The 19569-nt window shown below is 42.5% G+C and overlaps 1 protein-coding gene across 4 annotated transcripts; it reads right to left on the minus strand.

Annotated features, from left to right (window-relative positions):
- Nucleotides 1-411: 411 nt before the first annotated feature.
- Nucleotides 412-17207, minus strand: mafgb (v-maf avian musculoaponeurotic fibrosarcoma oncogene homolog Gb). 4 transcript variants are annotated; one of them, XR_004609011.1, is made up of 4 exons: nucleotides 6204-9283; nucleotides 5972-6037; nucleotides 2191-5884; nucleotides 412-840 (listed from the first exon to the last, which is right to left on the minus strand). XR_004609011.1 is itself a non-coding variant. In XM_034527098.1 (3 exons), the coding sequence occupies exons 2-3, from the start codon at nucleotides 6005-6007 to the stop codon at nucleotides 5399-5401; spliced, it is 522 nt and encodes a 173-aa protein (XP_034382989.1). In that variant the 5' UTR covers nucleotides 6008-6037; nucleotides 16956-17207; the 3' UTR covers nucleotides 412-5398. The 4 variants fall into 4 exon arrangements, 3 of the variants coding, with proteins under 3 accessions (XP_034382989.1, XP_034383078.1, XP_034382858.1); XM_034527098.1 differs by lacking the exon at nucleotides 6204-9283 and adding an exon at nucleotides 16956-17207 and having other exon boundaries at nucleotides 412-5884; XM_034527187.1 differs by lacking the exon at nucleotides 6204-9283 and adding an exon at nucleotides 16298-16772 and having other exon boundaries at nucleotides 412-5884.
- Between the last annotated feature and the right edge of the window lie 2362 nt (nucleotides 17208-19569).

Here is a 19569-nt window from a genome sequence, read left to right on the forward strand (position 1 = left end):
ATATCTAAAATAAATAGATTACATACAAAGGGTTCATATAGGCCCTTTTCTTGTATTACAAATGGACAGCCTTGAAGTTTTGAGCATTAGATTAGTGTACTGTCTGTAGAAAGGCTGTCTGTGCTACATTATTAATTATATCCATTCTTTATATTTACATTTGTAGTAATGAGGACACTTTTTGGCAGAAATGTTGATTAATCAAATGTGACAATTAAAATCTGTGAGACTTATAACAGGGGAGGTATAGAAGTTTATCCATCCATTGTATCCTGATTTAGTGAACAAGATACATGTTTCGACAACACAGTATATTTGCATTGCTACGATTTCTTTCATGAAAAACAGAAAGAAAAACCGCAATATGGCTGTCAATAATAATATACTAAACAATATGTAAATAATGACAACTTTTCCATTTCAAAACATGTTTATTGGTCATATACAAAATAAAGTAAGCTGTTTATCAACAAACATACAGTATATACATCAATAAATTAAAAGATGCATCAGACCGGTGATGAAACAGTTAATTTCATGATTACCAATACTTTGTCATCATCACTTACGTATCTACAAATTGCCAAAAAAAAAAGTACAATAATTTAGTTGAAGATAAATACTTACAAAGACTGTCACATTTGAAGTATTTTCCCATATAAAGTACTATATAGAATAATTTATTACACCCCATACAGAAATATTACAAAACACAGAATGTCCCATTACAAGGGCTCACTACTTTTCTATAGCTTTAAACTGATACTTGATACCCATGAGTAAGCTGGCCAAATGCTCACCAGTAGACACAAGTGGTTTGACGGGGAACAAAAATATGACCTAGAGTGAAATTAGAGAGGGAGACTGTTACAACAAGATGATACAAAAAAGTAAATATGATAATGTAAAACCAAAACTCTTACGAATTGTATGTGAGAGGCTGTGCAACTGATAAGGGCCGGGACAGCAGAGAAAGCAAGAGAGAGCAGCAGAAGGAGGTCCAAGACAAACATTATTGATGAAAACACCAAACCAACAATCAAAGGAACCTCTGGTTCATTTACTCTCATCGATCGGCATTGGAGGTGGGTGAAAGGGCTTTTAGAGTCCAGTGGCGTGATTCACTACACAGGAAAACCACAGAATGACTACATACCAATCAGCCAAGCAGAAAGATAAGAAGTTAATGATTTGCATCTTCTAGAAGTATTGGATGTTTTTGAAGGAGAGCTCGGCAGCCTGCTGAGTTAACTCGCTGACACTTTGTAAAAAAGGATGGGATATGTGGAGTGGGAAAGGGTTTTATCAGAAGTGTCTCCATCACTCCTTTCTGCCTCTAAAATATTTATAGATGTGGTTTAAGAGCTGTTGCTCGGGTTTGAGAAGAGATGTCTTTTCATAAGGAGGTTATGACCTCTTTACAGGCAGTGGGAAAAAGGTCAGCGTGTCTTTCAAGCTCATAAACTCTGTTATGAAAAACCACGAGCTGCGTCTTCTGATAATTGCTAATGGTCACTAGTGGTCAGCTGATCATGTCTGCATGGAAAAATGAGGAAGAAACTTCTATAATGTTTCACCTCATTTGTGTAATAATAACCTGACCCGACACACCTTCACACTGGAGAAATACAACAACCACAACATGTACAAGTCTGGAAGACACTCATAATTATCTTCTTCACTTTGACTGCACGCCTTGCAGCTACTTTGCCGTGTTCTCAATTAGAAATGGATAAAACCTATTTGATTTTATGTTTTCACAGTCATTTGTTAAGTGACACAGATAAGCCAGATTTAAACAGAGACCAACTGGAGCTGGCATTTATGACCTAGAACAAATTGCTAAACGCTCCGCATAGAAGCTCTATAACCTTGTCACATCACACAAGTACCTGCAATTACAAAACAGACAACTTGACACAACCACCGCGAAGGTATCACTGCTCCTGTGTGGCAGGAGTTCTAATTTTGCCTCACACAGTTTGCATAATTGGAAATGTCTATTAAACAGCAGCCACCATATTGACACATTTATGCTCACACAGTACGCATCCATTTTAAACAAGAGGAGCCTAGAAATACAGACTGGTTGGAAACACACTCTTTGCCAGTGGCACATTCAGTATGTACACTTTGACAAACACAGGAAAGGTTCGTATTCTGCTTCAACTTGACACAACCGAAACTCACTTGTGTTTCTTCCCATTTCCCACCATGACCACACGCACCGCACAAGACCTGCCAGCAAAGAAACATCATTCTACAAGCAAATGGAAATACAGACAGGATGCAACAAAACAAAATACAGTAGATAATAAAATAATAGCTTTCTGACTGTGTGATGCCTATATTTGCTTGTCGCTGAATACCATGGAGTATATCCCTATGCCGTGACATGATAGACGTGACACCATTTCACGGAAGACTAAACCTGCAAACCAGTGTTAAGATTATGGAGAAATCTTATTTTTTAATCTCAAACTTCCATTTCCCTTCCAATGCCTTTGTTCGCCTGTTGGATATTATATAAATGTTGGGTGCAGATACAGACATACCTCGCTACTCTTAATAACTGCACAGCAGTAGGCTAGTTAACCTTTTTACTTCACAGTGGGAAAAAAGTGGTTCAGGTAAAAGGCTGCATGGACGTAGGCTACTGCTGTTATAATGTATATTAATGATATTTTGGTAAATGACATGGTCTTCATTAGGTAAAAAAAACAATTTGAGGAAATCGTACTTTGTGAAGTAAACCTAACTCTTTGATAGACAAACCATTAAATAGCATAATCATTTCTTTTCACGTCATAAAACACCAAATACATTAAATTATTTTCACTTCCCTGACACTTACAGAACAATTAAAAAACAAAACAAAACAGGAACATTATATATACAGAACTATATAAAATATACACAGAGCAAAAACAAATATATTTTCATCACACACTACAAAAATAACTTATTGAAAGAGGAGGGGAGATGCAGCCATCGGGGCCCATTATTGAGGTTCACATCGCGGATACCGTTGCCAGATGAATACACAATAGCAGGAGAAGCTAGAGAGGTTAACCATCACACTTCCTCCTCTCATCGGTCATTCCATCGGCAATAACAGGCTTGCAACGTTGCAAGGACCAAAATAACACCAAGAGGGACCTGTTCAGAAAAAAAGCAGAAAATGGGTCTGCCAAAGTGAACTTAAATTGTACAAGTTGTGAGTGCAGATTACGAGCAGATAAGCACCCGATCTAACACATCTGCAGTGCTGGAGCTGAACGATGGGGCCGCAAGGACAAAGATCTTATGATTAGAGAAAGAGTGCAGTTACCCACAGTGACATCACCCGCTTTGGCCTGAAATCAAACAAGGATCAAAGTCATATCCATGAAATAGTGAACACTATAGTTACCTCGTCACATACCTACACAGCACACCACACGCTAGTTCACGGTTACACACACGTGCCTAGTCACTAGAGTTAAAACAAAGCTATTCAGTAGTTAAGCCACTTTTGGTACAATTGCAAAATAGAGATACTGTATATCAAACAGATTTCGTTATACCTTTTGTTACAGGTTGTTACAAACAATGCAAAGATAATTGTCTTTATAAAATTCCAGACTATACCATACATAGACACAGATTCTTGGAGTATAGAACACCACGTACGACTACTTTTATGGTAAAACTTGTGTGAAAGGACATCCCATTTGTGCGACTGGAAATTCAGAGAAATATCTTTGCTGGCTAAATGCATTGTCACAAATCACACAGCTTTGTGGTTAAAAGCAAGATGACTGCAACATAAACCACTTTGATTTGAGGCCAGAATGTTGCTGTAGGTGTAATAACCTAGATGTCTGAGTCAGTCGACAATCAAACTCATAAACATGCAAACCAAGTAATTTACATAAAACAGATTTGTGGACTTTTACTCAAAATAGAACATTAACCAAAAAGCATGTCCTGTGCAAAAAAATTAAGCTGTTTTGCAGACACTTCTGTTTTTTTCTTTCGGTAAATGAACTGCCAAGTCACACAAATGGGTGTTCTTAATATAATTAATCTCGCTACTACACAGCTCATACAACAACGCACAGTTAAATGCTGTCTCGACCTGATTCCTGATTAGTCAGTGCTTCACATTAAGCACAGGTATAATAAGCAAACACCTGCACTGAATCGCCACCGTCCTCCCACAATCCATGTCCTCTTGCCTTCTTCTTGACGCATATCATTAGGAGACCAAGGCACTTGCCCTCCCAATTATTGAATATACTTTTGAGAGGAGCTCAAATGTTCAATTGGCCATTTCCCTGAAAAAGTACGTTCTTTTGTTTTTGGCTAAATATCGATTGCCTTATCCCCCCTCTTTCTGTTGGATCCAAGAAGTACTATGTGTAATGAAGGGAACCAGTTGGAATCACACAAAGTGAATGACAGAGATAAAATAGGTGAGAGGAAGAGAGTTGGACATAGGAAGTGAAGAGACCATAGAAAAAATACAGCTAACTAAATATAGCAATACCAAAACGAACACGCCACAGAATTTCACAGAATTCCTGATATATAACAGTTGACACACAGAGAATACACTTTGGACCTCATGTGAATGACAACACCGTACAAAACAGTAGAAATACAGTTACCACCATTGTGTAATATATATTTGTCTATAGTTCTTTTGTGAAAAAGGTTCTTGGCTAGGGTCGAGCATAATGGGACTTCTCTTCAGCCACTGAAATCAAGAGGTCACATGAAATCTTGTGAATTATTTTGGCGCTCAGGGACCCAAAACTAATACATTAATACCATCTTTTCTTTTTGTCTATTACATATGCAATGCATGTGTTAGAATATTTTTGTCGGTCTAGTGAATTTAAATGTTGTCTTCAAATCTAGTGTGCAAATGTGTGACGGGATTATTATGACTTTACAGATATCTTGATCTACCAGCAGTACAACTTGACACTGAAAACTTGACTGATGTAAGTAGCAACTGTACAAAATTGCATGATTGGGTATTTTGGGCATTGACATTTTTTGGATTCCCCCTCCCCCATGGCCTGGAATAAAACTAATCTCAAATTCTCTGACTTTCCCAGGCTTCCAGTGACCGTAGTAGGAACGCCGTGTATCTGTCCTGTGCTAAATGATCATGCGCTGACCAAGGACTTCCAACTTCATAGTCTCAATCATTTTCCTGTGCCTACATCCTTTCTTTCACCTGCACTGATCTGAGACAGGTGACAGGAACATGCTGAGGCAAAATGGTGGCAACTGCCTAGCTGTTTGACGTCAGTGCAGGTGGAGGAGAGGTGGCCAGCAGAGAGGAAGAATTACTCCGTCACACCTGAACTGCATCCCGGCACACCCTCATCCGTCTTCCCCTCCCTCAAGACCGTGCATCTGTTTTTGACTTCACTATTGTAATCACACTCGTGGCTGTTGCCATCTTCCCCGGTATGAATGGCCCAATGACTGATGACGCCATACCCCCTCCTCCTCCCCCCCCTCCAGCCCTCACCCCGACCCCGACAGTTGGGCTCCGTGCCACAGTCCTGGCGAAGGTCTGCAACGCCTCGTACTTAGACCTCAGAGCGTCTAGCTCAATTCGCATCGAAGCATTCTCATTGGCGAGTTTGTCCACCTCCTGCTGCAGCCGGGTCTTCTGCTGCTCCAGCTCCTCCTTCTGGGTGACCCGCTTCACCCGGCAGCTGGCGGCGTAGCCCCGGTTCTTCAGGGTGCGCCGCCGTTGTTTCAGTTGCAGGATCTCATCTTTGGTGAGCCCTCTGAGGTGCTGGTTCAGCTCCCGCACTGACATGGTCACCAGCTCGTCGTCTGTGAGGGTGGTGCCATTCTCCCCCGGCTCACGCTTCACCTGCAGGAAACAAGAGGAAGACAGGGAGTGAGACAGAGCAACATAGCAAAATACAGAAAAGCCAGTGCAAAGCATGCACTCTCTTACCCTCAAGGCTTTATTTCCTTTGTTAGTCGTCGTCATGCCACAAGTGCCTTGCTCTTCTGAACAGACCTACGGAGACGCACACGTTTAAAACATAAACAAAGAAACACCATAAAAGAGAGCTGAAGTTCTACTGATAGCATTAAGAAATATGATCAGGTGTTACGATTATGTGAAAAATAATGGTTCATTGAGATCAATAAGAACATCGTTACTGTGTGTTAATAATACCCACCAGGATCAGTGGAGACACAACAAATATAAATCCACTGTTGTGTGAGCATGTTACAGGACCATGCATCTGTGTCACAGTGTATGAGTGAAAGTGACACAAGCTTTTCTTAGCATTTCCCTGACTTCCTGTTTCCTGGTGGTTACACTGCAGTACCCACTACCTTTGTCATGTTGATCTCCTATTGGTTGGCTTCAGGCCAATAGGAATGAAATGAGCGTAAAAAGAAGAGGAAGTGGTAAATCATGTGGGAAAGACTCCAGGGGAAAACCAACTGTTAACGCTCTAACACACACACACACACACACACACACACACACACACACACACACACACACACACAGATAGTAGAAAAACAGATATAGACCTTCACCTACTAGGGATAAAAAATGACGGCAAACCAAATATAATGATGTATACACATTTCTACCGATGGAGAAACTAAAGACAAAAGGATGGAGGGTGAATGAGAAGTTAACAAAGGGGGAGCCTGGAAGTGCAAAAGATGAGATCAGTCCTGAGAGCGCACAGCTCCACAGATGAGCATCTCCACAAGCTCTCAATGAGATGCTTTGTGTGGTGCGTTGATCTGGCTCTCATCTCTCAGACCTGTGTGTGTCTGGGTATGTGTGTTCGATAAAGGGCGGCTATTGTTGCTGCTGCTGAGCGATCATCATGAGACCAGTCATGATGACTCAGCAGATTCCTGATCTCACTCTCTCACCCCTTCCTCCCCCCAACCCTCTCCTTGCGCACACATTTCTGCTCATCCCTCTGTCACTCCCCCCCTCAGTTTTTACACCACTTACAACCATCTACCTACTTTCCTAAAAGATGAGGGTACGAGGGCACAAGGAGGGTCCACAAGAGAACATGCTTACATCTGATTGGCTGTCAAACGGACAGTGAAATGCTGCCGTCTTCAAAGCGCCTGCTTTTCAGCCAAACGTGCACATCTGATACTGCTGAATCAGAAGTTTTGTTAAACCAATTTGCTGATGAAGGAAGCCTGTTATCTTACATTTTTACACTCTTACGTATTTCAGACTAGGGACACTTAAAAAAAGTAAGAGGCAGATTTGGAAATGCCATAAGTTATATTGCTTCAGTCATTTACAAGTTGGGTAATTTTAAAAGCTTGAAGGAAGTGATGACATGAGGCAACACTTCACTTCTCTTCTCGTTTCATTCTTATTCATTTCTGTCAAATCGCACGGCACCGAGCATGCCAGTGAACCTCCCCCACAATGCACCTCTGTCGGTCTTTGAGGGTGCGTGAGTGTTTGTGCGAGCGCTGCCATAAATCCTACAGTTATAAATAGCTGTAGATCAAAGAAAAACGTACGCTACAAGCACATACAAGTAATCATAAATACAAACAACGCGTATCAAATGCACAGCAAGTCAAAATGCAGGGACATTATGAGAAATGTGGAAGTGATGCTACACTTTTCCACACATGGGAGCTTTAATGCAGCTTCATTCAAGGCATTTGACTTCAAGCACTCCTGAATGAGTTAGGGTCAATTAAAATGTCTTTTAATTTCACCGTGTATATGTAGAGCTTCTTCTCAATAAACAAATGTCTTCCATCCTCATGTACCACCGCAATCTTGTGTTTCTTTTGGACGCAGCCTCCCACAGCTGGAGGTGCATCATCGCACAATAGATGGATCAAAGACATAAAGACTGAGAGGGTGGCTGTTGGGGGTGGGGGTAGAGAAGAGGAGGGGGAGAGGCTGTTTTCCTGCCAGGCACTGGTTTATTTCCCCTGTGCCCAAACCCAAACCCAAACCCCCATAACCCATCTACATACAAACAAAAAGCATGCCAGCACACACACACGCACACACACACACACACCCCCGCTGCCATGCCAGTGGGGCACGATAAAACACACACGTAAAACGCTCTGCTGCAAGTACACAAGCATGCAAATGTAGTTCTGTTTTAAGTGCTATACAATACTTGCGTTAAGTACAAAAATTTAGTTTACTGTGCATCAGAACCTTTTATTGCCAAGTATGTTTTCACATACAAGGAACTTGTCATGGCGGGCGATGCAACAATAGACAATAACATAAACAACAATTAACAACAATCAACACAGTGGGAGAATTAAGAATATGAATACAAGCATGCATGGTTCAGAGGTTTTATTCCGTATTTCACAACACATAATTAAAATGTCTTAGATATAACTAGCAAATGGAATTGCTGCAGGTGCACAAACGGTAGTATCTATATCCATAATCGGTATAGAAGCTTCCTCGTAATTATTTTTTATGTCGGCCATTGTCTTAGCTTCAGATACGATGCAGTAGTTTTCTCTTTATCAATTCATCTGCCTCTCTTTGGTGGAACCATGTAGTCGAATGATCAAATTGTTTGGCTGGAGAGTTTAATAAAATAAAACATAAAGAAAAATAGCATCTGTTCACAGTTCAGGAGCTTGAACTAATGGATTGTTGACGTTGTTGCTTAAAAAATAAGACTTGTTAAACCTAGAGAGTTTGTGTTGTTAGTACACTTGCAAAGCAGGACAGTAAATTAAGTTTGGGGTTATTTCATCAAGGTTAGACATAATAAAACCAGACCTACACCAGAGCATAAAACTGCAATAAACTAGTTTGTGCATGTGTGTGTTGTCTGAGGGCTCAGGCCATGAGTAAGTCATCCAGGTTAAGGATGATCTGCTGAGCAAAGGCATCGCCATTCATCTTGGACACACACACACACACACACACACAAAGTGCCAGAGGTGTCCTTCCAATAATGCTTGCAGGGTGGTCGCTGCGGTGTGGTCAATGCCACAGCCACTGTTGCTACAACAGACAGCTTTTGTGCTGTGGCAGGCTGTATTTTTATGGAGCAACCGAAAGAACGCTGACAACTCAAGAGCAGAGCTGCTTACCGTTACAGTGGAGAGACAACACACACAGACACACACACACACACACACACACACAAACACACAAACACACAAACACACAAACACAGAGGACGGGACATGGGGACAGGGATGGAAGAAAAGGTGGAGATGAGTACAATAGGGCTATAGAAGAGAAGAAAGAAAAGATAAGAAAAGAGGGTGAAGAGTTGGTCGGATAGCAAGGTGAAGACAGACTAGGTAAGAAAAGAGGGGGGGGGGGGGGGGGGGGGGGGAGGGTGCTGGAGTTGGTGAAGGAGGACTGAAAGAATGCTGACGTCTCCAGAGGTGATTAGCGTTACAGTGGAGACATCACACCCACAGCCGAGAAAAATGCTGAGTATGGAGGGAGGACGGGGTGGGGGGTGCAAATGACAAGGGAGAAAGAGGAGAAGAAAAAGAGAGAGGCAAGTAAGTAGGGTGGAGGAGAAGGAGAGGAAGGGGACAGAGGTGGGGATTGAGGGAGGAACGCCAATAAGGAGGAACAGGACGGGGTGGGGCGGTTGAAGAGGGGGTGGGAATGCGTTTGGGTGAAAATGCATCCTCAACACATTTGTAAGAGCTTAGCTGTTGGGTACGGAGAGGGAGTTGTGGGGGGGGGAGAGAGAGAGAGAAAGAGAGAGAGAGAAGCAGGCAGGGTAGGATGGATGGCGGGGGATTGGGGGCGGAAAAAAAACTAGACTCAGCAACGACCACGACTAAAACCTCCAATTAGAAAAGTTCTGAAGCTGATCCAGTGCAATGAAACTACTGCTGACCATCTCTCTCTCTCTCTCTCTCTCTCTCTCTCCCTCTCCCTCTCTCCCCTAACCTTATGCTCTCTGTCTCTCTCTCTCTCTTACACACACACAAACACACACACACACACACACACACACACACACACACACAATCTTCTTGACAAATCAAGTCCTGGAGAAAGGATGAAAAAGAGAGTAATAGTGTGACAGAAGGTGAACACAGCGATCATGGGGTTTATAAAGATAGATTAAAGTGCACACGAAACTTAAAGCCTTAAAGACTCCATGTAGTGCAGACATACAGGATGATAAACTGTGTGTGTGTGTGTGTGTGTGTGTGTGTGTGTGACTGGCTTCTAATTAATCTTGTTTGAGAGAACCTTTTGCTCTAGCCACTGCCAACACACAGGGAGGAATTTCTTAGAAAGAGACTTCCTACTTAAAGCTGGTGGCATGCTGCAAACACAGACACACACACACACACACACACACACACGCACACACACAGTGGAAAATATCCAGATTAGACGCTTCAATAACGACCCAGGGGCTGGTGTGTGTGGGTGTATGCGAGCAAAAACAAGCTAGCATATAGAGAATGATCAAGAATAGAGTGAGAGTCACAAGTCGGTTGTGATGCAATGGCAAGTCTGCCTTTATTGAATAATCCCAACATAACACCTGCCTTAACTGCGCCTCCTCCCTCAGGCAACTCTCTGAGCAATAATGGAAAACACAAAGGATGGCAGCCGAGTGAGGCGGTGAAGACACAGAGAGGACATGATGGAAAGACACAAAGAGAGCTAAATGTAGGGAACGTCAATTAAAACCTCAGAGCACCACAAAACTCGGCCCCCCGACTGCAGTCCATTTGTTTATAAAAAAATTAGAAACAGTGCGATCTAGTGTGGGCCGAGGGTGTTGAGGGAGTTGGTAAATAATTAACAATGAGCTCTGTGTGGAGGCTAATTGAGAATTAGGAATCAGATCAGCGATAATAGCAATGTGTGTATCGGGGGCCGACTCACCGCAGAAATGCAGGGCCATGGACAGAGGGTGAGGGACCCAAGAGCGAGGGGGGGGGGGGGGGGGAAGAAGAAAGAAAGAAAACCCAGTTGAGCCATGTCTGTGGAGAGGGAGCAGGAGGCTATTAACTGGGAGGGATCCAGAGCGTGAAATAAGCATGATAATACAGACAGTGCGGGGAGCAGAGGAGATGGAGAAATCACAAGGGAAGTAAAAGAAAAGGATCGCAAAGGAGCAAGAGCCTGGTCCCTTATATGCATATGATAATATATGGCAAGAGAAGCACGATCACTTCTTTACGCGATCCTACTCTTCTGAGAGTTCAAAAAGGGTTTGTGCTGGTTAAGTGTGTGTGAGACGGTGTTTGTGCAAGTGTGTTATTAAAGGCACGAAAAAGTCCTGGCGTCGACACGTTTTTCCCATTCCAGGTAGTAAGTCGGAGTGTGATGACAAATTTCCCAACACAAGCAAAAATAAACTGCACTGTCAGGCAATTGAGCTCTGGCTCCTTTTTTCACAAGTGCTTTTTTTTTTACCCTAGGTGAAGTTGGTCTTCTCTATGTGTGTGTGTGCGTGTGTGCGTGCGTGCGTGCGTGCGTGCGTGCGTGCGTGTGCGTGTGCATGCGTGTGTGTGCGTGAGAGAAAAACAGAGGGTTCTGAGGGAGGCAGCGATAAGTGAAACGACGTGTTAATGTTTGTTTCCCCCCGGATCAATAGAAACAGACGTTTTTGACGTCCAATTAATCCTTTAAGTCATTATTTTGGAAAATTGGACAGCCATTTACTGGTTCCATGCTACTTATACATGATTTTGTTTTTTTACATATTTGAGTTGTAAACTGTTGGTTGGACCAAACAAGACATTTGAAGAACTATTGATGAATATATTTATGTATTTTCTGACATTTCATAGTCTCTAAATGACTAATCAGTTAAATAAACAAAAACTTTGCAGATTAATCAACAACAAAAATAACCGTTGCAGGCCTATTGCCTTTTGTCTACAAAAGGTCAAACAGACGTACAAGAGATACTTTAGTTGACAATATTAAAAGAATCCGCATACAGAGATGATAAACATGCATAACCCAATCAGGTTTAATGGTGGAAGAGTTAACCCAATGCCCCATGCCAGTTACATACATTACTTTGAGGGTGATTTAGAGCTGTTTTAAAGATGGACCCTTTTTTGTTTCAGAAGAGCTCAGATGCAAACTTTCCAAACCAGGCTTCAATGTGAAATTAGAATATGTGGAGAAGTTGTTGTTGCAAGGAAACAATGTAATGCCACAGGTGAAGGCACGGTGTGTGTATGTATATATATTTAAAAAGGTTACAAAATTCAAAACCACAATTCTGGGATCGTCACACTGCAGTTAGAAAATGCGGCAATTTGGCGCATAGAGATGATGCAACTGGTAGACAACCGCTGGTACGGATACTCCTGTTACTAGGGCCTTGCATCTCCACGGCTACATTCTCAATATCTCAGCACTGCATGCAAAACAAAACCAGTGCTCTGATATGGAGTGAATGTGTCTATTTGTGTTTGTGTGGTAACGAGTAGTCTCCTTTAACTGGAGCCTGAAAGATTAAACCCAGAAGTCCTCTGAGGGAAAACATGAAAACTTAACTTAAAAGTGCTGATCATAGTGGGATCGCTGATACAGAAAAGCAGTTTTGTAATATTGTTGTTGAGGATTGAATCAATAATTCGAGCCACTTAAACTAAACTTAACGTGTTTTCCATGACCTAATCCTCTTGACTTCTTGTGTGTGTTGCAATGGGATTTATCTTGGTTTCGTACATTTTTCGTAAATAAGGAGTCAAAACACTTGTGGAGGGAAGGTACATTTAACTCACACAAAGTCAAAATAACACAAGGACGTGCAGCACACTCACACAGAAGCAGGAAAAACAGTAGAGCACAGCAATGATTATGCACCAGATCTGCTTACACCATATTTCATCATTACTGTGGAGAAAAAACACTCAACTATTGATCTGCCCCACTGCTTCCTTTTCTCACTGTCTCTCTCTCTCGCCTACTCTCCTATTCCATCTTTTATTCCTGCTTTAACTTTCCTCTTTTTACTTCTCTCCCACTCTCAGAAATTTGCAAAAATAACAAGACTTAAAAAAAATGGATCTGAGTAGTAAACAAGCTCATAAACATGCAGGCGCTACTGAGAAACAATTGCCACAAACACCAAACTCTCTCTCTCTCACACATACACTCGTACGCACACACGCACGCACACACAAACACACACGCACACTATTGTGAACACCTGTGCAATCTAATGCAATAGAGTACGATAGCCCTGCAATAAAGGAGATCTTTCTCAAGTTTCTTCTTGTACAGCTGCTCTTAAACACTGATGCAGTTTAGATGTTTACCTTGTTTGGTTAACAGGAAGGTTGACAAAAGAAAAACACGTTGTATTCTTATTCTTTAAAATAAGTTGTCAAACAAAATGTAGGCCTCTCAGTAGGTAATGTACATTATAGGCAGCCGTATGATTAAGTAACGATGCCCATTCCAACTGGCAGTCATTTTGACAAAAGTACAACATTATTATCTTCAGACATTTATGGCAAGGCTTTTGTATTATAATGCATGTTTGTTCCTTGTAAACTTCACATTAAACTAGAGCTGAAACATATTATTGATTATATTTGCAACCCGCATTAAATTTTTTTTAGAATCTGCAACTATTGATAATATTTTTTAAAGCACATCACGGAAACAATACCAAATAGTCTAGGATTCCTTCTCAAAGAGGGTTTTTGCAGCTATTCTGTCACACATCTTTGTAAACCAAATATTTAGTCTCCTTTTTTAAAAACTTTGGGTTCAACTTTGATGAAACCGTTGACGTTTCATAGACAAAAAAAATTATTAATGAATCAAAACCAAAACCAATATCAGATGAATCAATAATGAAAATGATAATTAATTGCAGCCAAAAATAACAACACAAACCAGACAACGTTTTTAAGACAATACCAACAATTATCTTTCATCAGTGATTAATCTGATTACTTTTTAAACAACAGATAGGCCAATAAAATAGTGAAACATCGCAATTTCTGACCAGCAGTATATAACCCAAAGATGTTCAGTTTACTATCAGAAGAGAGTACAACAAAAACATGAGAAAGGAAAGAGTTAAAAAAGGTTGCATGTATTCCCCGATTGACTAATTGATTAATCAACTAATAATTTCAACATGTGTGCTAGTCTTCCTCTCAGTGGTATAAAATGCTCAGAAGATCCTGTGCCATTCTTCCTTCCTCGCACACCTAGAGGAGGTTTTACACCGTGTTACATCAACTTGACCCCTGTTTATGCAGAGAATCAAACAAGTTTGTAAGAGCACGCCCACACAAATAAACACACATACAACTCTGTGGTAAAACACGTTAACACTCGTTACTTGACTTCCTCGTGAAGAGAGAAGCTTCAGGTCAGACATTGTTAAAGGAATCCACGGCCCATAGCAACTAAATCTTAGCATCTCATAGGTGTTTCACATCCCCTGCACGCACGCACTCTCACACACACACACACACACACACACACACAAACACACACACACACACACACATGCAAGGCAAAGAAACTAGCGGTGGTAAGTAACAAGTGAAAACGCCATCTGTCGAGCGAGAGCGCATTTGCTTCGCCTCAGCATTTTCAGGGGAATGCCTTGAAGACAAAAAGGTCCTTGTTCTCAATCTCTTCGCAAATCCCATCTCTCATTCTTCCTCCCTCTTCCTTCATCCCCCTTGCTCCACGCGCTTTGCCGCTTCGCCACCATCAGCAAAGTTGCACACATAAGCATTGGTCAGCGTTCAATTACCGCGAACACCAGGGAAGGATGGGGAAAGTACTTGACAGAGAAATGCACTTCAAGCACTGATTAAATACTGATACAAAGTATAACAAGTTTAGCCCCTTGGTTGTGTGTGTATGTGTGTGTACACAACATGAGAAAAGGAAATGGGGTAAATGTGTGTGTGAGAGAGAAAGACAGTAAGGGGGGTTGTTCTTCTCTCCAATACTGATACCACTGTTTCATCATTATGACCCTCTATTACAGTACTTGCCAACTTGCTTACTACATACTTTTGATACACTCGGCAGAGTGCTGACTCCAACTAAAGCTGCTGATAGGGAGTCATTAGGGGGTAAAGTTTCTGTTTTTCTTAAGCCCACAGAGCTTCCCTATTACTCTTCGGTGTTTAATGCTCATAGGTTGCCACGAGGCAGCAGATAATGGACCATATACAAGAGATCAATCAGAGGATCTTCTGTTGCAAAGCATTATAATTCTATGAGCTGCTTTCTTTTAGCACAAGTCTCATGTGTAGGTCATGAGCAGTCAATGCTCAATATGATCTGAAATGCCTCCTCCCCTCCAGCTTTCATCTGTTTTTGTCCAAATACATTTAATACTGAGCACACCAGGCACAGACAAAAGGTCAGAGAGGTCACTGCAAGATATGAAGGGTAGCAAGTATCAGCTAGTGACCCTAAACATGTTTATTCATGTCACAGCCCAAAAGTAAAAGCAGGTTAATCAACTAATTACTATCAGTACGATATTCATCATGCCTGTGTGCACATTCTTCAGATTTACTTTAAATCCACTTTGACTGTAAATGTATTTGATCCCGCTGAATAACCAAACCTCTCTAATAAAAAAAAAACACACATTTAGCACTAATGCCATTTCAAACACACATTCCGCAGCCCACGCGAGCTCTTGAGAAACGTCCACATCCACTCCACGATGGGCCCTCTGTATTTCAGAGCCAAGCCTCAAACATGAGGCTCTTCCTTCCCTCGCGCCAGACCTTTGTCCGCCCGCCTGCCGCCGGTGCCATGTTGCCATGGCTCCCTCGTGCCTTCGCTCGGCTCGCGCAAACGTTGAGAAATATCACCGTTGTGATGAATCAGCATCTCTGCCCGCGAGCCCAGCCGATGTACAACCGGGCTCACCGGGAAAGAGACGTCTCCCGTGCGTTTCACCGACAGCCGGAGTCACTCCAACGTAAACACGATCAGCCCCCTCGTGTTATTCGAGGAGCAGAAGGCCTGTCGGACGACCCGCGGCTGACACAAAGCAAATGTCAAAACAGCCGCTCGCGCTCTCCGTTCACACCGCGAGTCTCTCTGCCCGCTGGACGTTTGACAGCTGTATACAAACACCGCGACGTCAGTCGGAGTTGTTTATTGTTGTGCCACTGCTTTTATTCGCGAAACGTTTTACTTCTGTCACTCCGCCAACTCCGCGAGCGAAGCAGCGCGCGGACGAAGCCGTAACCTCGTAAAACAAATTCATCAAATAAAAACCTCCCAGCACACTCAACGAACAGCGGACTGCACACATCTTACCTGCGAAGAAGCAACAGACGAGTCGGCTTGTGAAGCGACAGCGGGAGGCTCCAGTGTGTCTGCCGCTGCCGCTTCAGCACCCCGAGGAGAGGACAGTCGGGGAGAAGCCGCCGGTGTTGCGTGTCGGTCCCGTTGTGCTAAGTTACACGTTCAGCTTCTCTTACCGTCAGCTTTCTGAACGTCTCGCCATCTAGAGCCACAACACAAGGGAGTCCTCGACCATACTAACGGCTCAGAAAGCCGACCTGCTCTCGGACTCCCCACCCCCGCCCCCAGCTCGGTCTCTAATTCCGACACATGGCTTCTTCTTCTTCTTCCTTTAAGCTTGACAGCCGCACGCGACGCGCACCCTCTTTGTCTGTGCTAGTACGAACAGCGCCGGTCGGTCGGTCGTTCGCGTGTCTGTCCGCTCGGACCGACCAGGTCTTTAGGAACAGCACGTGCGGGTCTGGACGACGACTGGACCGTGATGATTCAGCACTACCGGGCTGCTGCCCTTTAAACGGCGGCGGCGCACGCCGGGACAAGCGGCGACGCCAGCGCGGCGTCAAAGGCATGCAGCGGCGGTGACCGCGTGCACACTCAGCAAAACAACACGTCTATATTCAGCACTTTTTAAAGGATTTTGAATGTTTAATTTCGACAAAAGCTGACTCACCAGAAGTCAAACCAGCTACTTTCGCCCGCGGAGGTCGGGGTTCGCTGATGGTTGGTCGACCCGGTGTGGAGAGACAGTTAGAATTTTTTTTCCGCTCACGCCTTTTCGCAGGTCTACATATATCCACTCCCTCCTCGCTTGTTTTAGTCTATGGTCGGAGGCGCCAGACGTCAAATGATGTTTGGATCACATGGTTTCATTCATGAAGGATCTACGCAACCCGCATTTAAAGAGACACGAGACACTACTACTGTGTGTGATGGACTGTTGTGATAACAGTCGGGGTGAAAGTGTGACACGACAGCCCCCCCCCCCCCCCCCTTGCACTTGCATTTATAATGTACATGTAACAGTGTGACTAAATGTGTTTTTCAGGAATTCTATATCATGTTTTTGTTATTTGGCAGTTTTCCAATCTGTTCTTAGTTCAGAAGCTAACTGAAAGCCATTAACCTCTATCATACATCATGTTACAGTACAATTTAAAACCAAACCAAAACAATTAGGACCAATGTACAGTAGTTTATCAATACTCTATTTCCACTTCTGAGGAACTAATGACTTCCAATACAAGACCAGAAAGCACTCAACCAATATTAGCAGCCTATTTCTGGATAATGCCACTCAGTTTATGAAAAATAGCCGGTATTCCAACGACTGATATCTCCACTCGGGCATTCACAGGCCAACTTGTTCAAAGTAAATCTGCCACGCTGCTGAAGGTAAAGATATACGTTTTTAAATGCCCCTGAAAATGTGGTGTGGTATTTAAACAATTACTAATATTCATCCCAAATATAATCTAACAGCCTATTTAGTTATTGTAAGGTGAGGTTGACACTTCTAAGGCAAATATACATGTTACTCCAATACATATATACGACAGCTTCAGATTCAGGTTGTTAATACAGAAAATAAACATGAGATTCAGTATTATTATAGATTAAGCTACTCAGCAGTATATCAAGGAGTTGGAATTAACCCCAAAGTTCACCACAATATCAAAAGGCGCTCCTTACGAGATTGGAGCATTTCTATTGCCTCTAAAAGGCTCTCAACATGGCGACGGCTGAGCCGGCAGCTCGCAGCTAACGGTGCTTATAGTGCTAACAGAGCAAACAAAGCAAACACAGTTCAAAAGACAGAGCTATAGTGTTTACCGGAAGGACGGCTTTATGAGCTGTAACCGCCATATGAGCACGGTGCAGAGCGGCGGCCCTGAGCGAACCAGTGGGGCACACACAAATAAATGAACATGCACTAAAAGCACACGCAGCCGGTCAAGCTATGTCAACAAAGCACAGAGAAGCTTGGATCACAAAACACAGAGTGACTTCATTCTCTGCTCAGGTAGACATTACTCCACTATATAACTATATAGTCACATGGATAATAGTTGTTTGCTGGTATATTGATGCTCTGAATATCAAATTCAGCAGCGTTAAAGTGATGCTTACACTGTAATGCATCAGGAACCGTCTTGTGTTACTCTGAAATGGAGCATTCTGCATAATGAGCACCTCCAGCTGCAGAGCTTTTGCTTTTAACATAGTATTTCTACACTGTGGTATTGCTACATTTACTAAAGAGTACTTAATCCACCACTGCTTGTAGGCCTTCATTGAAGCTAAACCACAGAAAAACTCTTGATACATCAACACTGAGGCAGAAGTGGAAAGTACAATTTACTCAAGCGCTGCATTTGGTAACATTTTGAGGTACTTTTGAGTATTTGTGAGCCGAGTACTTCCATTTTATGCTCCATTATACTTGGAAACATTTGAATTTTTACTTAACAATATGTATTCAACAGCTATATTTACAAGTTCATTTTAAGCTTTGAAAAAGGAATTAGAGGATTTTACATTCCAAGCGTTTTATCAGTTAATAAAATATATATACAGTATATATATTTTTTATACATGAAACTTAAAAACAAAAGTAAGTAGTTAGTTCTTTACATTCTGTAAATGTACAACCTGTATCGCTGCTTTTACGTTAAATATGTGAATATGAGGACAGACTCCCAGACCAGTAGACCAAGTGTTCCCACAGCCCTCTGCACAGTGCACATTGCACATGGCTGGAGAGGGAAGCCATACTGCAGATTCACTCACTGTGTGGTAACTGTTAGAGCTTCCTCTTTCTGCAACCGTTTCACCAGACAGCTGCACCATGCTGATACTGTATCAGCCAGGAGATCATAGCTGTGCATTGGTCACACACACACACACACACAATAGTGGTGCACAGTGAAAAAGTGGAATATGCACGACTGACTTCCTACTAACACCTCTTTCCCTAGCTTGCCGTTTCCAGTTTTTCATTATCGAGGGGATTAGAAAAACAAAGAAAAAGCCCTTCAATCTATTCACTCATCTTGATTTGTGACACTCCACCTGGCCCTGATACCATATGGAAACAAACATGTTCCTGCAAAGGTCAGTGATTACATTGATTGAATGGAGAAGACAGGTAGCATCTGGCCTACCTGTGGTAAGAAACCCCATGCTGGGCTGGAGCATGCGTGCATTCACACACTGCACACACAAAACCTTTGACTCAGGATTATCTGCCATTGAACTGCCATCTCAGACCCTCTGCCGGTGTTAAG

Source organism: Cyclopterus lumpus, chromosome 1 (assembly GCF_009769545.1).
Source record: "Cyclopterus lumpus isolate fCycLum1 chromosome 1, fCycLum1.pri, whole genome shotgun sequence".
In the NCBI taxonomy this organism is placed as follows: domain Eukaryota; kingdom Metazoa; phylum Chordata; class Actinopteri; order Perciformes; family Cyclopteridae; genus Cyclopterus; species Cyclopterus lumpus.

Coding starts and splice junctions, on each gene's coding strand:
- mafgb (XM_034526967.1), bottom strand. CDS start 6,269: ATGCATGGTCCTGTAACATGCTCACACAACAGTGGATTTATATTTGTT. Junction 6,038..6,203: donor TTGTGTCTCCACTGATCCTG/GTGGGTATTATT, acceptor GCGTCTCCGTAG/GTCTGTTCAGAAGAGCAAGG. Junction 5,885..5,971: donor AAGGAAATAAAGCCTTGAGG/GTAAGAGAGTGC, acceptor TGTTTCCTGCAG/GTGAAGCGTGAGCCGGGGGA.